The sequence below is a fragment of the Perca fluviatilis genome, chromosome 14 (genome assembly GCF_010015445.1).
Source record: "Perca fluviatilis chromosome 14, GENO_Pfluv_1.0, whole genome shotgun sequence".
NCBI lineage: Eukaryota > Metazoa > Chordata > Actinopteri > Perciformes > Percidae > Perca > Perca fluviatilis.
The window spans coordinates 10,314,397-10,330,657 of record NC_053125.1 but is presented as its reverse complement, the minus strand read 5'-3'; the positions used below and the strand labels follow the sequence as shown (position 1 = coordinate 10,330,657).

The window sequence follows — 16,261 nt, the reverse complement described above, 5'->3', positions numbered from 1 at the left end:
GGCACTCTGCAACCTGCAAAAAGCTTCAGCAGGGAGTTAAAGTGGCCTCTGCCTTAGTGGTCGCCTAATACTGTATCTGAGGTCTCTTTCCCAAAATTCAGCCTTGGTGCAGAATTACAGCCACTAGAGCCAGTCCCACAATGAGCTTTCCTTAGTATGTGCCATTTCTGTGTCTGTAGCTATTGAGGAGGGGGTGGCCTTGTAGCCTTGTGAGACCGTCCTGATCTCGCAAGCTCCAGTTTTATGACCTGGAGCTCTGGAGCTTATGACCTCATAAGGAGCAAGATTCCAGATCGGCCCATCTGAGCTTTCATTTTCTCAAAGGCAGATCAGGATACCCAGGGCTCGATTTACACCTATCGCCATTTCTAGCCACTGGGGGACCATAAGCAGGCCTCATAAAGTGAAATTTTCATGCCATGGGACCTTTAATGCAGCTGCAATTTGCTTCCACCAGGGAAATATGGACTGTTTGCATTCAAAGACTATAAAATCTACATGTCTAGGCATGTGCATATCCGCAATACATCATTTTTTTATTGAAACGTAATAAATTATTAACAGTGTGCACTTGAATTTATACTGCTTACATTGGTAGTACACTAATATGTGGCAGAATACATGTGAGTGTGTATGTGTGGGTATTACAGTGTCTTACCTGAAGAAGGGCTGGTTTACAGCAGCATCACAGAAGTAGTCATTGATGTATGTGGTTAGAAGACGTCTGTCCCAGTCATCTGTTACGTGACCTCCATAGTTGACCCCAGCGATGAGGTACTTCAGTGCATCCCAGGGAATCTCCTCATACTCATCCAGGTACAGACTCAGCAGACTCTCACTCACCTAGGGGAGCATCACGGCAATGATATTAACAGACTGACTTTGAAATGCAAGATACAGAGCAAGAGCAAATTAAATTCTCATCTGTAGAATATAGACAGAAACAGTAAAAATTTACTGGCAAAGAAGAAATGTGAACTATCCATTAGCCTAACTGGCCCTAATTTTTTGACAGGGTATGAATGGCATTTCTGTCTTCGATTGTCAATGTTTCCTTCAGTATCAGATGAGGTCCTGACCTCAAAATCAGAATTGTTGAATCCATAGATAATGTTCCAGCCCAGCTGTAAAAACTTCTTCCTTTCCAGCAGGATGCTGTGAAAAAAGCAGAGGGAAAAGAGCATCTTCCTGTAGACTACTGGTCTTGAGCAGCGGTTGAACTGAGCCTCTGTTACCAGCTGGTACAGACGCTTCATGTTGGCTTTCAATCCCTGAGGACAACAGGGGGCAGTGTTAATATTATGGAGGCAGGGTCCACAATTTGCATCATCTACTAGCCAACTGCTGATAAAATATGCAAGTGGCTGGTAGATTTGCTTCACTTACGTCACTAATCACTGCTCATCATCAGCAAACAATGGTAATCTATTGAGTGGCTGGTAAAATCTGAACATCCACTAGCCATTTGGCTGGTGGACAAAAAAAGTTTATTTTGGACACTGTATAGAGGGTGTCACATGAACACATTTGTTGACATGTATATAATTCATTAATGCCTGTGTAGTAGATATCTTAAGTCTGGAAATCTGTATGTGTGAGCACATGCACCTTCGGTGGTTCAGTGGTCATCTTGATGCCAGCCTGTAGGATGGTAATGGGAAATTCAGGGTGTGGCGAAGAGCTAAGCCAGAGTCTGAAGTTTGAGTGGGGCTTCTCCACCTGTAGCTGCTCCACCAGCTTGTCCAGCTCAGGCATCCATGAGAGAGAGAGGTGGCAGTTGGCAAGAAACACCCAGTGACCTGGGCAGAGAAAAAGAGGGCTTGAGATAAGCGGATATAAACTGTTTAGATTTTTTATTATCATGTCTAGTTGTTGATGTGTGTTTGGGTAATTTGGTGGTGATGATCAAATACCCAAGTACTATGCTACCTGGTAGTAGGCAGGCAGCACCAGAACAAAAACACATACACATCACTGACAGTATGATAATACTTTTTTAACAATCGTTTTTTCAAATTTTCTTCACAACTTTCCTAAACTCTTAACGTACCAACACACCTACAATACACAATTGGCAAAACCGTTAATTTCATGCTCCAAATCACACATTGTAAACTAAACTCCAACACTAATTTTCAAAATACAATAATACACTAATACAATACACTATGTCTACCAAAACATGTCTCAAAATCAAATAATTCTAAAACACATGTTCTCTCCCAACAGGAACATTTAGTCAATCATAGAACAATATCATACAATGGAATTACGGAAACTGCATTATTTTATGTGTCAGGTCTGCCCTTAATACAATAGACAATAGTGATTGTATTGATCATAGATTGTGTTTTGCACTGCAGTTTCTCTTGAAGCATCTACATTTTTGTTTTGTTGGGTTTAGTAAATGCATGCATTTTTTTTTTTTTAAGATAAATTTTGGGGCTTTTCTGCCTTTAGCTTTTATAGAATATACAGTTTATGGAAAAATGTAGACAGACAGAATTGTCCTGGTACTCCTCTTCCTCTCCCACGTGAAGGCATTTTTCTTATTTTCTGTGTTCTTCTACAGTATATTGTTCAAATACGTCCTATTTTGCCATATGATCATGCAATTGAAAGAACCTCAACACCTGAGTGTGTTTCCTAGAAGGGAATCAGCTGTGATTGATCTATTTGCATAACTTCAATCAGCTGTTTCTCAATAAATGCATGTATACAATGCAGGGGATATATTTGTGTTTCAATTTACAATATGAACAGCTGTTCACTTTGACTTTAGCCTATAAGTTAGGTTTAGAACATGATGTTATCTGTTCTGACATACAGTGTGAAAGCATTTGTAAATTTGGCAATAAAAATCCATTGTTTTGGTCTTGGTGGAGCTTGTGTGTAAAAGAAGTTAAATCATTTTAAATTTGTGTTAACTGTATGCATTTTGTGTCAAAGCAACAAGAAATGTGTTAATTGTATAGCCTACACAAATAGATGTTGTGCTAACTGTGTAAAGAGTTTAGGAAAGTTGTTAAAAGTATTGAAAAAAGTGTCATAGCGATCGTAAAAAAACTAACTAACTAAACACATGATTCACTCTCAGTGGTTTCTGTGACTCATTCTTTGAATGAGTATGTAGTTCTGCTTACAGTTGAGTAGGTGGTCCTTAATGTGTCCCAGGACACATACCCGTTTACACTGCTATAAGAATGTGGTCATATGTGGCCTAGACCATTGGTTCCCAAAGTGGGGTCCGAAAACCGGGAGAAACCGGGGAGAAAACAGGGTGAATTACACTGCTAAGCAACTGAATGAATCTTGGACAGAAGAACAGGAAGAAAGGCAGAGCAATTGATGTACCTTTCTTGACGCCCTCCTCTATCATGCTCTTAGCGATGGGGGCCTGTCCCTGACCCAGAGAGAGAGCATGGAAGTCTTTGCTCATACCAGAGGCCTCAGCCAGCTGGAGCAGGGCTCCTGTTGGGTCCACCCCAGAAGACAGAACAAAGATCAGGGGAGTCATGCAGGTGGATTCCTCCAACACCTGGGGATAGGGCAGAGAGAATAGAGTCAGTAGAGAAGGATAAAGGAATTGAGAATAGATGAGCCAACGAGGTGTAACTCACTTGACACAAGAAACAATGTGATAGGCTTTGTGAGGTTTTTAAGTGAGCTACAATCAAATAAAATTACCCAAATGAGATGTATGCATTAAAAAGCTTAAAAATCTTATACTCAAGACAAAAGAAGCAACAGGGATTTAATGGATAACAGCAGACACTCACAGCCTTCATGTCGAGAACAGGCGGCTCCACAAAGCGAGAGCCAAGGTTGTTAACAATGAAGGAGGTGACGCACAAGGAGACACGGTCCTGACGCAGAGAGCGCACTATCAGAATCTTCTGGAGCTCATTACAGTTATTCTCCCAATCACCTAGAAGGCAAGAAACATAGAGGAACGGTAAAACCAGGGAATTCAGGGGTGAAGGATGGCAGTTTGGAAACAAATAGGGAGGATATAAGGTATGATTAACATGATGTGGAGAAGGCAGCTGTGTAAAAAAGATGTGAAAAGGGTAGTGAACAAAGGATAAAATGAGGGAAGGCTGAAAGAAATGTAGGATAGAAATATACTTCAGCAGCCCTGAGCAGGGGCATATTCATACAGAACCCAACTTTGTCAAATCTAATTCTACTAATGAAATAAAGCAAAAGAAGACACAAAACCCATACATAGAAACCCACACACACTCTTGCTCTCTACTATCTCTTTGTGAACCAACCATTAATTAATTGTCAGTTATCAGAAATAGCAGAGAAGAAAACACATTAATCATCACTCGGGTATAAGATACTGTATACACACACAATTCAAAAGTCCTAATAGGTTCTACATGACACTGGTCATGTCTATGGTACGCATAATTGTATTTTTTATGAAATTGTTGGGTGGTCTTCTCTCCATAAAATATATGATACTCACTGGTTTCTCTTTATCTATAAAGCTCTTGTTGGAACACTACCATACAGAACTTCTCTGTTACTCAGAGGAACATTATCAGACTCGCTCTGCTTACTGGCTTTTACTTCATGTTCCACGAGCTCGATCTGAACTTGGAAAAACAGCTTTTAGTTTTAGTGCACCTGACTCCTGGAACAAATTACAGCGCTTCCTTAAAATCAACTCACTTTTTTTTATAACTTTATTTTAGGCTTTTTCAATACACAGAAACGAGCATACATACATATACAAACAAACTCGGGACACAGTCCCACATTGGTGCCCTCGCCTTCTCCCTCCCCACACACCCTCCCATGGGACCAAGAGTGCAAAAGTAAAAATAAATAAATAAAATGAAAATAAGAAATAAAGATCCAGTTCTACAGCGGCATATTAATGGGCTAGTCAGACAGTTGACTAAAGAGAGCGCTTAGATAACATGAGCTGTTAGAGATTCAACTCCTTCACATATTCGATGAGGGGAGTCCACACTCTATTGAATGTGTCACAAGAACCTTTCAGTGTGTGTCTAATCTTTTCTAACTGAAGTAAAGATAGAACCTCCTGGATCCATCTCCTGAAGGGTGGGCATTTATTAGATTTCCAATTCATTAAGATTACTTTACGCGTTATGAGACTACGGAATGCTACTGCTCTCCTTTGTGTTCTTGTGGTATGTATTTCCGAGGGTGTGACTCCAAATATAGCAGTGAGTGGATTGGGTTTGAGTGATGTGTTGCATAAAGCTGAAAGGCAGTCAAATATGGAGGACCAGAAATCAACTAGGGAGGGGCATGACCAGAACATGTGACCCAATGACACAGAGTTTCCGCATCTAGGACAAATGGGGTGAACAGATGGGTATATTTTAGCTAGCCTGTCATTGGAGTAGTGTACTCTATGAAATACCTTGAACTGTATTAGTCCATGCCTTACACATATAGAGGAGGTGTGTATGCTGGAGATGCATTTAGCCCAGACATCATCCAGGATTACAATTTCTAGGTCCCTTTCCCAGGCTTCGCGTATTCTAGTGTGTAATGGGAGATCAATCTTATGTATAATATCATACGTCTTGGAGATCAGGCCCCTGTTCCATGGATTCAGATTTAATAGGTCATATGTTGTGTCTTTATTTGGCGGCTTGGGGTAAGTAGGGAAATGTTTGGAGGTAAAACTGCGGACTTGGGGATATCTGAAGAAGTGTGACCTTGGGATATTATGATCTCTAACTAGGGCTTCGAAGGGCAGAAAAGAATTCTCATCAAAAAGGTCAGCAAAGAAAACCAGTCCATGCCGATGCCAACCAGCAAAATTCTGATCCATCTGTGAAGGCTTGAAAAGGTGGTTAAAGGATAGAGGAGAGAAGCTATTCAGCTGATCCAGGTTAAAATGTTTACGAAATTGTGTCCAGATTCTAATGGAATTAGAAACAACGGGGTTAAAAAGAGTCTTACTACTTGTGCCTTTTGACAATTTAGAAATCTGGTTTTAAACATGCAAACTTCTACTTGTACTTGCTTTACATAGTTGTACTTTCTTTTGCATCCTTATTATCCTAATTTATTTATCAAATCGGTTTGATAAATAAACACACCAATGTCAGTCGAGTATGCTCCAACTTCATTGTTCCTAGTGGGATGAGTTTTCTTTTGTAGCAAAGTACCAAAGATAAAGAAAAACCTCCACATACACACATACAGACCTGGTAGAGCGGCCTTCTCTGGCTCAGCACTGGTAAACCAAAGGTTCCAGTCTTGGGGGTACTGTTCAAAAGAGGCCATGATGCCATGGAAGTTTAGCAGCTTATCCAGTTCTGTGATGTTGTCCCAGCTGGAGTCTACGAGCCAACTGGTACAGGGGTTGTCCATCTGATCCTCCTTATCAAGTACCTAGAAACACACCCATTAATTATCAGTAGTCAAACTATCCTTACATCAGTGTATCAATAAATAGACTAATCAACCCAATCATACAGCACCAGGCCTGTCCCAGGGATATTAAGAAATTCACTGGCGAAGAAAGGTAGTTACGAAAAAGTATCCCCTAATGGCTATGCAAATCTTGGAGAAACACATTGTGAATGAATGGGCTGTCTTTAAAGAGGAAGTTTAACTTCACAGTAGAAGTTCTTTTGGGGCATTTAGTGTGTTCCAAGCCTTTGAAATAAAAGGTTTGTCCTGTTGGATTATCTTCAATCAAATAAGATGAAAACAAAAGGTTTGTGTTTGTTCTGTGTTTTCTTACTAGCCCTCCTCGGAGGAAGAAGCTGTACTCATCCATGTTGAGTTTGCCAGCCGCCTCCAGGATTTTGGCACACATCTGGAAGCTGAAGAGCAGCTTGTGGGCCTCAAACAAACCACGGCACGTGTATCTGCAGAGGATAAAACACTGAGTTAGCTAAAGTAAGTTTTTCCATTACATGGTACCTGCTCGACTCGCCTCAACTCTAGTCGCCTTTTTTGGTTTTTCATTACAAAAAAAAGTCCCTGGTACCTGCCAACAGGTACTTTTTTTAGTATCACCTCCGTCCAGGTTCCAAGCGAGCTGAGGAGATACCAAAAGGTGACGTGAAAACCTGCAGACTGCTGATTGGTCAGAGAGAATCGTCACTAATCACTGCTCATCATCATTGCTAGCGACAGACGGGGGTGTCCTGAACAAAACCGCCATTTTTAAATAGTTTAGCCAGCAGTGTTTTTTTTGCTGCCTCCAGCTTCTTCTGAAACAAAATGTTTCTTGCAGAGAGTCAAAAACAACACACCTTCGACGTTCTGTGTGTGTGTGTGTTGCGTTAGGTCACGGCAGTTTCCTGCGGCGTCGCCATGACGACCAGCCTCGCTCGCCTCAGGCATGAGGCGGTATTAAATATTCAATGGAAAATGGATAGGGGGCACCGCGGCTGAGTCGAGCTGGTACTAGCAGTGGGTAAGCGTTTTATATTGATCATATCAGAAATTATCATTCCAATAAGGGAACTGATAAGTTATGATTTTATTTGACTTTATCAAGGTCACAATTGCTTGCTAATGTAGCATTAAGGGCTATGATGCTATAATATGTCGGACTCCACAGCTGTGGCACAGGAAGTAGAGCAGGTTGTCCACTAATTCTCCACATGTAAAAGAGCCCTTGAGCAAGACACTAAGTTGCTCCTGATGGATAGGCCAGAGCCTAGCATGGCAGGTCTGAGAGTGTGTTACTAAGTAAATGTTAAGTGTAAACATTGTAAAGCGCTTTGTCCATTTGTCAGCACAGTTATGCAGCAGCTACTGCAGTCTGGATCAAAGGAAGTACATTACGAGGATAATTGCCTGAAATCCGGCGCACTCTGTGTGTGGCCGTTCTCAAAGTCTGTTCACTTCGGGAAAACAACAACAAACTTTTAGCTAGCAAGCTACACACAGAAAATGGCAAGTTTTTAAGAAAATGTGGATGGCGTGCTTGGTTCTTTCTACGAATGATAGTAATGATTTACAAAGAATATGTTTACAGCATATACTCTCTAACTGGGACGTTTTGGGACCGATTGGTGGGGATTGATGTGGACGAAATACACGCAGCGATACACTGGTAAATTAGGGTGACCAAACGTCCTCTTTTGCCCGGACATGTCCACTTTTTACCTACAGTCCGGGGCATCCGGGGGGTTTTATAAATTCATGAAAATGTCCAGTTTTCACTCTTTTTCATGGGACCATTAAGCGTGTCCTTAAATTGACTGACACACAATCCTACGGTACTTTGTTGTGTGATGTAATTCCCGAGAGGCTGCCTTGTGGGCGGCTCTGCGACGCGCACATACACAGGGACCAGAGCAGATAGTGGCATTGCACACAAAATGCCGAAGCGTTTCCTGCTAAAGATTTCCCACTGTGGTAAGAAAACACAGGGGAGACACTTTGTTTCTCTCACTATGATTCTAGAGTTGTACTCGCTCGCTCTCACTTCTCCCTCGCTCTATCACCCACTCCCCACACACACACACACACACACACACACACACACACACACACGCCAGCACAAGTATAAACATCAGGACACTTACGTAAGCTACAGCGAAAGCTCTGCGTGGAGCCTGCGCACAACCATAAAACAAGACTAGTGCAGCTTCACAGTTGAACAGCAAAAAAAATGTCCCAAGTACCGTCCCGGTCGGGACTGGACAAGTGGGAGGCGGAGTGCACCGTGTGAGAAGCTGGCACATACAGTACAGGCCAAAAGTTTGGACACACCTTCTCATTCAATGTGTTTCTTTATTTTCATGACTATTTACATTGTAGATTCTTACTGAAGGCATCAAAACTATGAATGAACACATATGGAATTATGTACTTAACAAAAAAGTGTGAAATAACTGAAAACATGTCTTATATTTTAGATTCCTCAAAGTAGCCACCCTTTGCTTTTTTTGATAACTCTGCAAACCCTTGGTGTTCTCTCACTGAGATTCATGAGGTAGTCACCTGAAATGGTTTTCACTTCACAGGTGTGCCTTGTCAGGGTTAATTAGTGGAATTTTTTCCCTTATTAATAAAAAAGCAAAAGGTGGCTACTTTGAAGAATCTAAAATATAAGACATGTTTTCAGTTATTTCACACTTTTTTGTTAAGTACATAATTCCATGTGTGTTCATTCATAGTTTTGATGCCTTCAGTGAGAATCTACAATGTAAATAGTCATGAAAATAAAAAGGAAACGCATTGAATTAGAAGGTGTGTCCAAACCTTTGGCCTGTACTGTATGTTTCAGTGTATTTATTATTTATGTTATTATATTGAAAAGGTATTAAGAGACATTTTGTTGAAGCTGGATTTTCCAACACAGAAGAAGTCATATTTAGAACATTATTTCATATTATTTATTTATTTTGAAAGAGAGCTATTATTTTGTTACAGATTTTATTTTATTACAGAAGTTAGTTTTGCACCATTGAGGCATAATAAAGAAAGTTCATTAACCTCTGAAAAGCCTGTCTGGATTTGTCTCAAGGCTGGGCCGAGTGTCCTCTTTTTTGGAAATCACCCTAGGTAAATTGGCTGACAAATTACATTTAACTATGTATCCAGCTAATTTAAATAGCTCACGTTACTGTTTTGTGTGAACAGTTAATGTTAGGTTGTAAAAAGTTAAACTATTGGTGATGTCTGATAAAAATGTACTTGTAGTTTTAGAACACTGTAGCTGGAGGAAGCACTGAATCAACCGATTGCATCACACCACACCTAATCAGCATTTGTCTGGCTCACACCTTCTCTAGCTTCTAGAGAATCATCAGGTCATATCAGTCATTTAGCATTGTCTCCACACATGGAGATCTATTGTATCTGTTTTTGGGGAGCCACCCCCTGTTGGGCCAGACTTGTTTAGAACAAAGAAAATGTGTATCTCTGTAAACTTGAATATAATCAGCACTACCATGATACATGACCTTTGTCTGTGAACTGGAGCAAACTGCAAATCAGAGGTGTGTCCTTAACCTGAGAGACATCTGACCAATAGGGGAAGATTTCATTTGAGGAAACACCCAGGTGTAGGGAATAAATGTGAGATCCGGAAAAGATTCGGGGCTTCAATCTGTGACCCCGCAAGGGGAAGCATTTTGAAGACCGCTGTTTACAGTGTATTGTTTTGTCATGTCGCATGGCTGCTAACTATGACCCGACAGGGGAAGCATGTCTGCAGTCTGCTGCTGGCAGTGTTTTATGTTTTATGTTTGATTGTGTTTTGACTGTCGTTTTCATCGTGTTGTTTTATTAAACCTTTTGCTTAACTTTCAATTCGACCCCAGCCTCTCCTTCCTCCTCAGAAATCGAACGATCACGTCTTTTAGAGATTTTCTTAATATTAACTTCAGTTAATATTGTATGTGGCGGGTTTTTTGCGGGGCAGCTCAATCAGTCTGCTCGGATTGGCCAGCATGCTTCCTGGAAACTCCGGAGCTTCCACTCCGTGTTTTACTAGTTGAAGATGGAGCTACTGCAGGAGTATATAACAGGACTTTCTACCGTGAAAAATCACAAATAAAGGCTTCTTAACCAAATTTTACACAACCGGACATTACCCAGCAGTAAAGTGACCGGAATTTGGGGAGAAATGACCAGCATTGGCCAAGATTACAGCTATGTCGTGTTAGCATGTAGCAGTATGCTAAAGTTAGATTGTAGTGAAACAAAGCTGCACTTTCTACCATCAAAAATCGCAGATAAATGCTTCTGAACCAAACACTAACCAATCTGACATGTTTCAGTAGTAATGCAACCCGGAATTGGGGAGAATTTAATGACACTGGCAGCTCAGATGACATAGCTTACTGCCGTTAGCATGTAGTTACATGCAACAATGTTAACAACGCAGTGGCTTAAAAAAAAAAACTCCAGTCCTGCCTACTTGAAGCAAATGTCCAATCATAGCAGAACTTAGAGTTGCATAAGACTTAGCCGAGAGTAGAAAAAACTGTTGAAACCGGAGCGTTCAGAATAGTTGGAGATCTGAACGTTTTAGCTAACCTCATTATTTGAATGATAAAACATTATAACATTGTAGATATGACTGAAAACAAGGAAAAGCATATTTCCTCTTTAAAGAAATGCAAATAACCCAGAGCGTTTTTCTTTCTCCTATTGCAGTATATGTGTGGTTTAGCCAGACCTTACTCCACAGCGCTTTGGCGATAGGTCTGGCAATGCGAGATTATGCAGCAGCTGACTGACATTCACTTGACCCACGAATACCTGCATGCAAACCAACATTATTTATGAAAAGGGCCTCTCTTGATATTTCCTTGCTTACCTGTATACTGCATATGTGTGGTAGTCATTGAGGTTGGTGATCCTTTCCTCCAGCTTGTGGCTGCGCTTGCTCTTTTCTATGCTAAGGTTGAATAGGTTAATGTAGGCATCCAGTGAGAACTGGTACATGGGGTCAATGCGGCCCATGTCGTTTAAGATGAAGAAGAGAATGGAGGCTCGCTGGGCACATGGGCGATAGGCCTGTTAAGAGAGAGCCCCTTAAGTTATATACACATACAGTACTGTATGCACAAGCCGACATGCAAATAAACACATTCCATTATCAATTACTATATGCAATATACAGTAAATGCCCATCACAACTTTCCAGAAACCCCAGTGAATGCTTACTTTGTATTATCAATGGTCCAAAACCCTAAAGGTATGCTATCATAATACCTAAAACCCCCTCTGCCCCAATCCCTTCATCCTAACACCTGACCTCTCTAGCAGAGTCGATCTTGATCTCGGTCTGTTCACTGCTTTCCAGCTGCTCTGAAACCTCTGTTGCTGTCACTTTGGATGTCTGCAGGGTATTCACTAGCTGCGCATCGTCCAGCAGTGAGCCAGTCGCCTCATTCAGCAGCCTGGTAGAGTAGACACACACGCAAAACATGTTTATTTGATGGAATCAGGTCACTTTACTATAAAGTTGCTAGATGAGATTTAATGGTTTGGTAGGGTGTTTTGTAGGAACTCCTCTGAGAAATACTTGTTGCTAAGTTACGAACAGTATCTAATAGGGTAGAGCTCGTAGTTGCTAATTAGCAGTAACGGTATGATTAGTTACTAAGATTAGTAAATTAATTTTCTATTATTTTGGGACTTTATTTAAATCTTGACTTCAATACATTTAATTACTGATTCTTAGGGAGGTTAGTCTTGCCGCTATCACTATTGCCACTCAAAATGTTCTTAACATTACCAGGACGACAACAAATGGAACTACTATTATTGTTTACTAGCTAAACAACCTGAGGATCTCATCCTCCAGCTCCTGCAGGCTTCTTTTGCCAGAAGCAATGCTGATCACCAACGAGTCCTTCTGTTCTTCTAGCTCTGGACGCTCCTTGCGCACCACAATTCCCAGTAGTTGGGCTTCCAGACCCTGCACACAAACAGACAAAAGGCATTAAGGTAGCAGCTCATACACTCAAACTGTATGTTCACACAAATTACACACACACACACACACACACACACACACACACACACACACACACACACACACACACACACACACACACACACACACACACACACACACAGACCTGCTCCTTGACAGCAAAGTTGACTATGGTGGTCTTTGTAGAAATCTCTGGTGTGTAATGGGGGTTAGACAGCTTGGTGGTGATGTAGAAACGAAACTCTGGATTGTACTCCAATTCCTTATCACCAAGTTTCAACAGCAGCCTGCCACCTGGAAAAAGTGCACACAAATGTATACCCGTGTACCCACACAAGGATTCAGGTACACCTTTAAATTTAGCCAAACGTCACAAAACTGTAACAGCTGGTATTTTGATTTGTAAAGTTGTGAATACGTGTGTCAGACCTATCCGTGTCAGGGACTTGTTAAGAATTGGGTTGAGAGAGGGGTCCAACTCCTCCTGGACATTCTGCAGCAAAACAGGATTCCCAAACTGAATGGCGTTCTCCAGCACCCGTAGGTAGTCGGGCATTTGGAAGTCTATTACTTTCAGGCCCTACACAAGTGGACACATACACATAGGACAGAAAAATAAATGGATTATGTACCTTTTGTATGAACCTTTTCTTTAATCAGGTAGTCTCCTTGTGCTGAGTACAGGTGGAGAAATAGAACAGAGATAAGATAAACAACAAAACCCTGCCTGTCACACACAAGCACATACAAACTGCATCAGAAACAATCACACACATCTCATGAACAATGTTCAAAATTAAAAGTTTAAATTAATTAAATTGTCATTTTAAGTTAATTCCATTTATATTGTGCAAAGTATTGGAAGGCAGTCTTCCTAATTTCAATTTTTCAGGTGGACTTTGATCCTAGGTGCCCTGAACTTTGTGGCTGATACAGCTAGCAGGTTTATTACAAAAACACTGTTTGAGTATCTGAAACATAGTAATCTACTGCGTACAACATTAGCACTCTAGCTGTACAGTATACATAATTTATAACTCTCCAACAGCAAGGACACAATAACATTGAATACAACTCATAATAAGACTGGCTGAGTCAAGACTTACTCTCTTCATCTCCATATTCTTGATCCACTTTAGAGATTGGCCTTGAGGGTCCACCATCAGTGGCCATCTTGAATAAAAGGCAAGAAATAAAAGTCAACTTGTATTTACAGTATGAAACACGTTTTATACAGTGAACACAACCAAATCCAAGAAAAACAAACACAAAAGCATTTTAATTTAGTATACATACTTGACTATAGCTAATCCTTTAATAACAATTGTGTCTACATGTACTGACCGATTTCCGCGGGTGACGATAACCCCATTCTCAGTAGAGAATGCATCAGAGGGCAGGCCCTGAATGTTCCAGTCCCTCACAGCTGTAGGCTTGGAAAGAAAAACTGCAAAACTAAACCCTGGTGTGCATGGGATCGCCAAGTCCCATACCTGAGGAAAGGGCAAGCACAAAGTGAGAAGAGAAAGAATATTGTAAAACATGTTTTTTTTTGGAAATACCAATGTAAATTGTAAACTTTAATTTACATTTTAGGAGGACACTTCATGACTTGCTCATAACTAGTAGGAGTACAAGTATATGGCCAGCTTTTAACGGAACTGCACGAGGATATATGTTTTTTATGGGGTGTGTGTGTCTGTGTGCCTCACCTCCTTCATCCAGATGGCAAGCAGTTCGTCTCTATAGTTGGAAAGGAAGGGTCCCATGTAGGACAGGAAAGACGCTGCTAGCAAACAGTCTCCCACCAGGTATCCCATGTTTTCTTCAAGACCCTGAAGCACACACAACCTGATTACAAAAAGGTGACCAGATTTCTGAAACAAAATCCGGGGACATTTTCAGCTCAGAAGCGTAAATACCTCCCAAACAGGTCATGTTTTTATCTTTGTAAACTGAAAATGGAGACACTGCCTCAGGGGCGTCACTAGACCTAGAGCTGCACTGGGGCACAAGCCCCAGAGCAGGGGTCCATGGGCATGCTCCCTTGTAAGAAAATGTTGTCTATTTTAATGTTTAAATACATCAGTCTTGTGCACTTTGAAAAGAAATTCAGACAACCAGCAGGGGGGGGGGTTCTATGTGTGGAGTAGGTTTGGAGACATGCCTCTTTGTAATTATGACATACAGTATATAAAAAAATGTTTTTCTGGCAAACAATATACCCCAAAATGATGCATATGCCTATTTTTGAAAAGTGATGTAGTACACCTTTTATGTGTGAGGTAAGTTTACACACTCTATTTAATTATTAAAATATTAAATATTTTTGGCAAAATATATTGCCCAAAATTATGATTATGCTTATTTTTGAAAGGCAAGTGCTCTAGTACAACTATCAGGAGACAAGTTATAATTGCGGTAAATTTGGAGACACTACCTTATTTAATCATTAAATTTATAAATATTTTTGTTGTATCTTTTCGTTGTTGTAGTTTGTAGACGGTCCCTAAGCACTTGTCTTACTGCTGTCTCACCGCCAGCTGCTCGTAAAGACCAATGTTATTTCTCCAGGTTGGAGGACGGATCGTTTTGATGAAAATGAGTTTGTAGCTCATTGTTTACCTTACTAAGATGCGTCGTTTGTGATTTAATAACATTTCGCTGTAGAGTAATTGATCCCGGAAGTTACAATCTGTGAATATCTTTCTAACTTTACTGAAGTTGAGCTCTGAGCAGCGCTTGCTCTGGCTGCCTTGAGCCTGCGCGTGTAGGGTGTGCGACAATACGTTTTTTCTTTCATTCCAATTTTGGGTCTGTCAGTCACAGTGAAAACCGGGGACATTTCCGGGGACAGCTCCAGGCGGGGACAGGTCACCGAAACCGGGGACTGTCCCCGGAAAACAAGGACGTCTGGTCACCCTAGATTACATAAGTACGCATGTGTGCAAATGTGTGAGTTATTATTTAATATTATTATTTTTGGTGGGTGGGTGGGTCGGTGTGTGTGTGTGTGTGCTTGTGAATGGCCTACAGCAACTCTCTCCTCCCAGCGGACCCTCTCTCCAGCCAGTCCAGTGACCAGTTTGTCAGCTCGGTCCAGTTTCACCTCCATCTCAGCTGATTTCTTCCTCAAACTCTCCTTCATGGCCAGCTTCTCACTGAGTTGCTTTTTCAGCTGCTCTAGCTTCTCCCCGACCTGCCCACACGCATAGCAATTATTTAATATTATCATATTGGTCTTGTCATATGTAAACTAGATTAATGCTACTGTTGCACTCCTATACAAACTTGAATTGGCTTGAGCTAGTATCTAAATGTCGATCAAGCTAGTTGTACATACCTCTCGCAGTTTGTTCTGGGCCTCGGCCAATGCAGCCTGTTTCTCTTCTAACTGGGCCGTGGCAGCGTTCAGTTGTGCCCGCTTTGGCTCCACCACCCTGAAGATACGCCCATAAACCTGGAGGAACAGCGTACATATCCATGGATTTAGTTTTGCCTTCTATTTTCCTGTTCATATATTCATTTAACAAATAGGTCTAATTTTTTTGTGATTGCTCCTTTGCTCTGCTTATTTTGGCAAATGCTTTCTGCTGCTGCTACTGTATGCAGTAACGCACCTAATGCATACAGCTCGTTGTGAATGTGTGCATGTGTGTACACAGGGCCAACATTTGCACCGTATTCTACATGCATTAAATAACTAACTATTCAAAGAATAATTAATTACAAATAATTCATTACAAACTTTTATGTGCGCTTGTAATGATTATTCATATCCGTAAGCATGTGTGTGTGAGTGTGTGAGTGTGTGTGTGTGTGTGTGTGTGTGTGTCTGATTGTGTGCTG

General features: G+C 41.0%; 1 protein-coding gene across 3 annotated transcripts in view; it reads right to left on the bottom strand.

The window, feature by feature from the left end:
• LOC120572686 (dynein heavy chain 2, axonemal-like) overlaps positions 1-16,261 on the bottom strand; it is a 102,324-nt gene that overhangs the window by 13,768 nt on the left and 72,295 nt on the right. For all 3 annotated transcript variants that reach the window (XM_039822041.1, XM_039822042.1, XM_039822044.1), the window contains exons 65-81: positions 15,756-15,872; positions 15,447-15,611; positions 14,125-14,247; positions 13,757-13,905; positions 13,519-13,585; positions 12,842-12,992; positions 12,558-12,706; positions 12,261-12,394; positions 11,729-11,873; positions 11,288-11,487; positions 6,743-6,869; positions 6,201-6,387; positions 3,780-3,928; positions 3,355-3,538; positions 1,609-1,799; positions 1,080-1,271; positions 659-843 (exon numbers count right to left, since the gene is read on the bottom strand). In XM_039822041.1, coding sequence (XP_039677975.1) covers positions 659-843; positions 1,080-1,271; positions 1,609-1,799; positions 3,355-3,538; positions 3,780-3,928; positions 6,201-6,387; positions 6,743-6,869; positions 11,288-11,487; positions 11,729-11,873; positions 12,261-12,394; positions 12,558-12,706; positions 12,842-12,992; positions 13,519-13,585; positions 13,757-13,905; positions 14,125-14,247; positions 15,447-15,611; positions 15,756-15,872 — 2,615 coding nt within the window. The remainder of the gene's footprint in view (positions 1-658; positions 844-1,079; positions 1,272-1,608; positions 1,800-3,354; positions 3,539-3,779; positions 3,929-6,200; positions 6,388-6,742; positions 6,870-11,287; positions 11,488-11,728; positions 11,874-12,260; positions 12,395-12,557; positions 12,707-12,841; positions 12,993-13,518; positions 13,586-13,756; positions 13,906-14,124; positions 14,248-15,446; positions 15,612-15,755; positions 15,873-16,261) is intronic.